Source organism: Oncorhynchus tshawytscha, linkage group LG29 (genome assembly GCF_018296145.1).
Source record: "Oncorhynchus tshawytscha isolate Ot180627B linkage group LG29, Otsh_v2.0, whole genome shotgun sequence".
NCBI classification, from domain to species: Eukaryota; Metazoa; Chordata; class Actinopteri; order Salmoniformes; family Salmonidae; genus Oncorhynchus; species Oncorhynchus tshawytscha.
This window is the reverse complement of record NC_056457.1, coordinates 36231347-36240054: the sequence shown is the minus strand read 5'-3', so window position 1 is coordinate 36240054 and position 8708 is coordinate 36231347. Positions and strand designations below refer to the sequence as shown.

At 44.8% G+C, this 8708-nt stretch overlaps 1 protein-coding gene across 1 annotated transcript in view; it reads left to right on the top strand.

Moving 5' to 3' along the window:
- Positions 1-2322: 2322 nt before the first annotated feature.
- The window catches only part of LOC112237993 (junctophilin-1), a 106852-nt gene continuing 100466 nt past the window's right edge, over positions 2323-8708 (top strand). The window contains exons 1-2 of the mRNA XM_042308707.1: positions 2323-2502; positions 2677-3195. Of these exons, the coding sequence (XP_042164641.1) occupies positions 2817-3195 (379 nt within the window). The 5' untranslated portion in view covers positions 2323-2502; positions 2677-2816. The remainder of the gene's footprint in view (positions 2503-2676; positions 3196-8708) is intronic.

Sequence of the window (8708 nt, the reverse complement as noted above, 5' to 3'; positions counted from 1 at the left end):
ACTAACTATTTAACTAACTATTTATCAGTCTTATGGCTTTGGGGGGGTAGAAGCTGTTCAGGTTCCTGTTGGTTCCAGACTTGGTGCATCAGTACTGCTTGCCATTCGGTAGCAGAGAGAATAGTCTGTGACTTGGGTGGCTGGAGTCTATTACAATTTCTGGGGGCCTTCCTCTGACACCGCCTGGTATAGGGCTCCTGGATGGTAGGGAGCTTGGCCCCAGTGATGTACTGGGCCGCACGCACTACCCTCTGTAGTGCCTTGCTGTCGGATGTCAAGCAGTTGCCATTCCAGGCAGTGATGCAGACAGTCAAGATGCTCTCGATGGTGCAGCTGAGGATCTGAGGGCCCATGCCAAGTCTTTTCAGTCTCCTGAGGTGGAAGAGGGGTTCCTGTACCCTCTTCACTGAGGAGGAAGAGGGGTTCCTGTACCCTCTTCACTGAGGAGGAAGAGGGGTTTCTGTACCCTCTTCACTGCTGTGTTGGTGTGTGTGGACCATGATAGATCCTTAGTGATGTGGACGTCACAGGAGGCTGTCGATCGGGAGGCCGACTCATAATAATGGCTGGAACGGAGCGAATGGAAGGGCATAGAACACACGGAAACCACGGAAACCATGGAAACCATGGAAACCAGTTTGATGTATTTGATACCGTTCCTGTGATTCCGCTCCAGCCATTACCACGAGCCCGTCCACAAGCCTGTGGTGGACACCAAGGAACTTCAAGGTTTCCACTTCCTCCAGTACAGCCGCCTCTATGTTAATGGGAGCGTGGCTCAGCCATCTGTTTCCTGTAGTCCAACCATCAGCTCCTTTGTCTTACTAACAATCTAAACCAGCAAAATGTAAACAATTATTGAATGATTTCTAGTTCTTGCAAGCATTATTTCGTGCATAAAGGGTTCATGAAGAAAATGGTAAATCTATAAATCAGTGTTATTTTTTTTGATTAGCATGTTGATAAACTTAGCACAGTTTCGTAACCCGCTACCTGATAGGCTACCCTTGAGGAGCTGTCCATGACGGAGGTTCTGAAACTGCATGGTGCAGAAACACACATTCTGATAATTGAAGGAATGTGTCCAATCACAACTCGGCTCTCTTGCTGTACCTCCTGAACATAACCCTTGTTGATGAGAATTTATTTCTCATGCTGAGACTCAGCGCTATTTTCTGACGCCATTTTAGCAGATCTGTCGCTGCGTTGCGTTTCGGGACGGTTAGTCCAGCCCTCCACTCCGCTGCCTCATCGGACTGCATCACACCCCTCTGAGATTCATAATTGATGCTGAATGAATAAGAGATTTACATTTCACTTTTCTTTTTTTTGTTGCAGTTGGCTGACGCTCTTATCCAGAGCTGCCTATGAATGAACATCGTTCCTTTCAAACGATCACAACTTCGAGTAGGCTATGTAGGACTATATAGCCTGTTATGTAAGCCTATGTGGTTGACGCTCTATTTGCCTCTGCTCTAGGCTATGCAACGTAGGCTATTGGTTTAGTTTTTTGCTACGCGTGTAATAAAATAACAAGAAAGACGTGTCATTTAAAAAAAAAATCGTCGCTTGAGATAGGTTGTAGAGTCCACCCCATACAGAAGTCCTATGCGTATAAACGCCGGTCTGTAACAAGTGTGTCACGCATTGCTTGCAGCCACCAGCAGAGGTCGCTGTTATCCTATCCATTTCCCTTGGTCCAATCAGTCGAGCACTTTGATTTGTGATATTGTCAGTTACTGTAACGACAAAATGAATAGTTTCCATTCCATTGAAGTCTATATATTTTCATCATGTCCAAACTGATTGATTAATGACGTTGTGTAGAATTATGGAGTAGAACTTTCGAGATTGACCTCGTTACATTTCAAATGGCAGAAGTTACCCTGGAGGCTGCTCTTAAAGAGGTACAATTCTAGGTTGAGGAATGTATAATAGCGTAACTTAAATACACCTTTTACACACACAAAAAAAGTAAACAGTAGCATTAAATACAACAACGATATGTCATATTAATGTCGTTTGTTTTCCTCACTACAACATGTTGAGAGCTTCAGCGATCTTACCGTGACTACATCGGACATTTATATTTGATCCCCGTGTTCACGCACACCTCCAAAATAGCCGTTCCGTACAGAGAACACACCTGTGCGAGGAAGGAGGCGCGCGTTTTAAAAAAAGTCCTGGCACCACCACCGGTGGCGGACGGCGGCAGCAGCAGGTTGAGTCGCAGCAAAGCGGCAGTGCTTATCTGACGGGTTGGTCCGCTATTTGAACTATGATTTAGTGGTTGAACAGCGGCACATAATTCAGATGGCTCGAGTGCATCCACCCTCATAATTAGCTGAGGGGGGTGGTGGGAGGTTCTACTGGCGTGACGTAGAAATTGGCTGTGTCTTTCTTGTTCAGCGACTCGATGCTTCTCTCTCTCTCCCTCTGTGATCAGTGGGTGAGAGGGGGGACGGAGCTATCACACAGCGGAGGATACAGCGTGCGCCTCCGGTAAATTACGCTTCCCTCCACATTCATACACACACACACACACACACACACACACTAACCACATCACACATTCTTTTTTCTTTACATATCAACCTCTTGGAACACACTACCCCTGATTCCCACCACCATCATCACTGTTTTTTTTGTGTTTATTTTTACTTCTTGTGCAAACAGAGTCCTCCTCTCGTTGGCTCATCTCTCCGTTTTCTCCACCTCTCCGCTCCCTGCTGGATCCCTTCTGGGGGGGTAATAACACGACACCATTGAATCATTCTGCAGCCGTAGCTTTCTGCTTCATTTCTCGGCTGTTCTGAATGACGGGCGGAAGGTTTGACTTCGACGATGGAGGAACATACTGCGGCGGGTGGGAGGACGGTAAAGCCCACGGACATGGCATCTGTACCGGGCCAAAAGGCCAGGGCGAATACGCCGGCTCCTGGTCGCACGGCTTTGAGATAGTGGGGGTGTACACCTGGCCCAGCGGGAATACGTACCACGGCTACTGGTCCCAGGGGAAACGGCATGGGCTTGGGGTCGAAACCAAAGGGAAGTGGACTTACCGCGGTGAGTGGAGCCACGGATTCAAGGGTCGCTATGGACTCCGACAGAGTCACAATACACCTGCCCGGTACGATGGGACGTGGAGTAATGGCCTACAGGACGGGTATGGGATTGAGACCTATGGCGACGGTGGTAAGATATACCATTATACTGTTATACCGGATTGGCATGTAGGTTTTTTTTGTTGTATATTGTGTGTGTCTCTTTAAACCGTGAACCAGTGGGATCTGTCGTGATGTGTTGTGGTTTTTGACGTGCGAAAAAGGTTCATGAAAAGACAGAACGGAGATGTGACTGTCTATAGCGTTGGTTTATTATTCCGTTATTAATAGCGTTAATACCGGATTGTAACTTTTCACATTTATACAGATTTTGTGTGCTTTTGACTTCAGCTCCATTACGCGCAAGGAAACACGTCACCGATGCGCCGTAAAATATTTGATTTAAGTCCACAATAAGTTGCTTCCACTCGGTCATTCTGACTGATGAAATACATATTCGATGTGTTACTTATCTAAGCATCAGTTCATCATTTAGAACGCTGCGTGGGTTCTCCCTCTCTCCCTCTCTCTCTGTCTCTCTCTCTCTCTCTCTCTCTCTCCCTCTCTCTCTGTCTCTCTGTCTCTCTCTCTCTCTCTCTCTCTCTCTCTCTCTCTCTCTCTCTGTCTCTCTCTCTCTCTGTCTCTCCTGTCTCTCTGTCTCTCTCTCTCTCTCTGTCTCTCTCTCTCTCTCTCTCTCTCTCTCTCTCTCTCTCTCTCTCTCTCTGTCTCTCTGTCTCTCTCTGTCTCTCTCTCTCTCTCTCTCTCTCTCTCTCTCTCTCTCTCTCTCTCTCTCTCTCTCAGTACTAGACTATGAGTTGCCTGTGTTATTCCGTGACCAGCAACTCGCGTTTTCAGCCATTGATTTATACTACACATGTGACAGTAACAGTGTACTCGGGGGTGATGGAGCGTAGAGAGATAGAGCGAGTGTGTGTGTGGTGTTTGGATTGGGTCAAATCAGGTCAAAGTGCGTGCAGATACTGCCATCTAGATGATTCTAGCTAGACTATCACCTAGCCTATTGGCCCATTCTAAGATTGAAACCATTCTAAAATAAGACATAAAAATATGTTTTTCATATTGAAGCCTATTACTTTCTGTCAGAAAACAGCCAGTATTGAGACCCCATGAAGATGTGTCCTATATACGCACGGTCCTCTATATAGACCCGTCATTCTCCTAACCTACAGAGTCAGCAGTGGGGCTGAAAGTGAAACCAGAGCAGGTTGACAGACAGACACATCGGTCTACAGGTGTCCTCTGTATATAATATATATATATAACCTCACTACTATGTTACTGCTGTTCTTTCATTATTTGTTATTTCATTTTCCTTTTATCATCTTTATTTATTCATTTATTTTACTTAAAACTGCGTTGTTAAGGGCTTGTAAATGTAAATAGATTCAGCATTTCACTGTAAGGTCTACGACACCTGTTGTATTCAGCATTTCACTGTGAGGTCTACTACACCTGTTGTATTCAGCATTTCACTGTAAGGTCTACTACACCTGTTGTATTCAGCATTTCACTGTAAGGTCTACTACACCTGTTGTATTCAGCATTTCACTGTGAGGTCTACTACACCTGTTGTATTCAGCATTTCACTGTAAGGTCTACTACACCTGTTGTATTCAGCATTTCACTGTAAGGTCTACTACACCTGTTGTATTCAGCATTTCACTGTCAGGTCTACTACACCTGTTGTATTCAGCATTTCACTGTAAGGTCTACTACACCTGTTGTATTCAGCATTTCACTGTAAGGTCTACTACACCTGTTGTATTCAGCATTTCACTGTAAGGTCTACTACACCTGTTGTATTCAGCATTTCACTGTAAGGTCTACGACACCTGTTGTATTCAGCATTTCACTGTGAGGTCTACTACACCTGTTGTATTCAGCATTTCACTGTAAGGTCTACTACACCTGTTGTATTCAGCATGTCACTGTAAGGTCTACTACACCTGTTGTATTCGGCATTTCACTGTGAGGTCTACTACACCTGTTGTATTCAGCATTTCACTGTGAGGTCTACTACACCTGTTGTATTCAGCATTTCACTGTAAGGTCTACCTACACCTGTTGTATTCAGCATTTCACTGTGAGGTCTACTACACCTGTTGTATTCAGCATTTCACTGTAAGGTCTACTACACCTGTTGTATTCAGCATGTCACTGTAAGGTCTACTACACCTGTTGTATTCAGCATTTCACTGTAAGGTCTACTACACCTGTTGTATTCAGCATTTCACTGTGAGGTCTACTACACCTGTTGTATTCAGCATTTCACTGTAAGGTCTACTACACCTGTTGTATTCAGCATTTCACTGTAAGGTCTACTATACCTGTTGTATTCAGCATTTCACTGTGAGGTCTACAACACCTGTTGTATTCAGCATTTCACTGTGAGGTCTACTACACCTGTTGTATTCAGCATTTCACTGTAAGGTGTTGTATTCAGCATTTCACTGTAAGGTCTACTACACCTGTTGTATTCAGCATTTCACTGTAAGGTCTACTACACCTGTTGTATTCAGCATTTCACTGTAAGGTCTACCTACACCTGTTGTATTCAGCATTTCACTGTAAGGTCTACTACACCTGTTGTATTCAGCATTTCACTGTAAGGTCTACTACACCTGTTGTATTCAGCACATGTGACTAATAACATTTGATTTGATTAGATCTGACTTGTGTAAACAAAGGAGTATTCCCAGATCAGACGAGGAGATTGACCCTGCCAGCACCCACAAGGGGCCTTGATGTCTGTTGTTAACTGGTGTTCTCTATGGCATATCATTCACTATGTCACATTAGTCCTGTTGATGCCATCTGATATTATTAAAACCTCATCCCCCAAGTACTGTCGTATGTTAGTGACATCACGAAGCAACATGTCCTACTACAGAGGCTACTCCTAAAGTCATGGACATCTGGCCATTGTGATCCTATATAGTGTAATCTTCTAACCCTGACAGCCTTTGTTTGACATAAAAAAATGCCCATCAATCAATCTACTACACACAATACCCCATAATGACATCACAATACCCCATAATGACATCACAATACCCCATAATGACATCACAATACCCCATAATGACATCACAATACCCCATAATGACATCACAATACACCATAATGACATCACAATACCCCATAATGACATCACAATACCCCATAATGACATCACAATACCCCATAATGACATCACAATACCCCATAATGACATCACAATACACCATAATGTCATCACAATACCCCATAATAACTTCATAATACCCCTTAATGACATCACAATACCCCATAATGACATCACAATACCGCATAATGACATCACAATACCCCATAATGACATCACAATACCTCATAATGACATCACAATACCCCATAATGACATCACAATACCCCATAATGACATCACAATACACCATAATGACATCACAATACCCCATAATGACATCACAATACCCCATAATGACATCACAATACCCCATAGTGACATCAAAGTCCACCAATCAGGCCTTTTTTCTTTTTGAAACTGTTTTTAATTAAATTTTTTAAAATATATTTTTATTAAGTCCTCCACATATACATTCCTCCACATATACATTCCTCCACATATACATTCTGCAACTTTGTAAACCTCCAATTGTCCTAATATTGCAACCGCTAAAACCTCCACCCAAATCTAGGTCTGGTTTGATTTGATTTGATTTGACTCCTAGACCATCTCCCAATCAGGCCTTTATGGTCGAGTGGCCAGACGGATGCCACTCAAATCAAATCAAATCAAATCAAATTTATTTATATAGCACTTCGTACATCAGCTGATATCTCAAAGTGCTGTACAGAAACCCAGCCTAAAACCCCAAACAGCAAGCAATGCAGGTGTAGAAGCACGGTGGCTAGGAAAAACTCCCTAGAAAGGCCAAAACCTAGGAAGAAACCTAGAGAGGAACCAGGCACATGACAGCCCTCTTGGAGTTTGCCAAAAGACCATGAGAAACAAGACTCTTTGGTCTGATGAAACCAAGATTGAACTCTTTGGCCTGAATGCCAAGAATCACGTCTGGAGGAAACCTGGCACCATCCCTACGGTGAAGCATGGTGTTTGCAGAATCATGCTGTGGGAATGTTTTTCAGCGGCAGGGACTGGGAGACTAGTCAGGATTGAGGGAAAGATGAACGGAGCCAAGTACAGAGAGATCCTTGATGAAAACCTGCTCCAAAGCACTCAGGACCTCAGACTGGTGTGAAGGTTCACCTTCCAACAGGACAACGATCCTAAGCACACAGCCAAGACAACGCAGGAGTGACTTCAGAACAGTTCTCTGAATGTCCTTAAGTGATCCAGCCAGAGCTCGGACTTGAACCCGATCAAACTTCTCTGGCGAGACCTAAAAATAGATGTGCAGCGACGCTCCCCATCCAACCTGACAGAGCCTGAGACATTGTTTTTGTTTAGAATAAGGCTGGAATGTAACAAAAGGTGGGAAAAAAAGTAAAGAGGTCTGAATACTTTCCAAATGCACAGTAGCCACCATCACTGTAGTCCTATCAGTATCCACCACCCTGGTCTGGAGGGTCAGTTGTAGTCCTATCAGTATCCACCACCCTGGTCTGGAGGGTCAGTTGAAGTCCTATCAGTGTCTACCACCCTGGTCTGGAGGGTCAGTTGAAGTCCTATCAGTATCTACCACCCTGGTCTGGAGGGTCAGTTGAAGTCCTATCAGTATCTACCACCCTGGTCTGGAGGGTCAGTTGAAGTCCTATCAGTATTCACCACCCTGGTCTGGAGGGTCAGTTGAAGTCCTATCAGTATCTACCACCCTGGTCTGGAGGGTCAGTTGAAGTCCTATCAGTATCTACCACCCTGGTCTGGAGGGTCAGTTGAAGTCCTATCAGTATCTACCACCCTGGTCTGGAGGGTCAGTTGAAGTCCTATCAGTATCTACCACCCTGGTCTGGAGGGTCAGTTGAAGTCCTATCAGTATCTACCACCCTGGTCTGGAGGGTCAGTTGAAGTCCTATCAGTATCCACCACCCTGGTCTGGAGGGTCAGTTGAAGTCCTATCAGTATCCACCACCCTGGTCTGGAGGGGTCAGTTGAAGTCCTATCAGTATCTACCACCCTGGTCTGGAGGGTCAGTTGAAGTCCTATCAGTATCTATCACCCTGGTCTGGAGGGTCAGTTGAAGTCCTATCAGTATCCACCACCCTGGTCTGGAGGGTCAGTTGAAGTCCTATCAGTATCCACCACCCTGGTCTGGATGGTCAGTTGAAGTCCTATCAGTATCTACCACCCTGGTCTGGAGGGTCAGTTGAAGTCCTATCAGTATCTATCACCCTGGTCTGGAGGATCAGTTGAAGTCCTATCAGTATCTATCACCCTGGTCTGGAGGGTCAGTTGAAGACCTATCAGTATCTATCACCCTGGTCTGGAGGGTCAGTTGAAGTCCTATCAGTATCTATCACCCTGGTCTGGAGGGTCAGTTGAAGTCCTATCAGTATCTATCACCCTGGTCTGGAGGGTCAGTTGTAGTCCTATCAGTATCTATCACCCTGGTCTGGAGGGTCAGTTGAAGTCCTATCAGTATC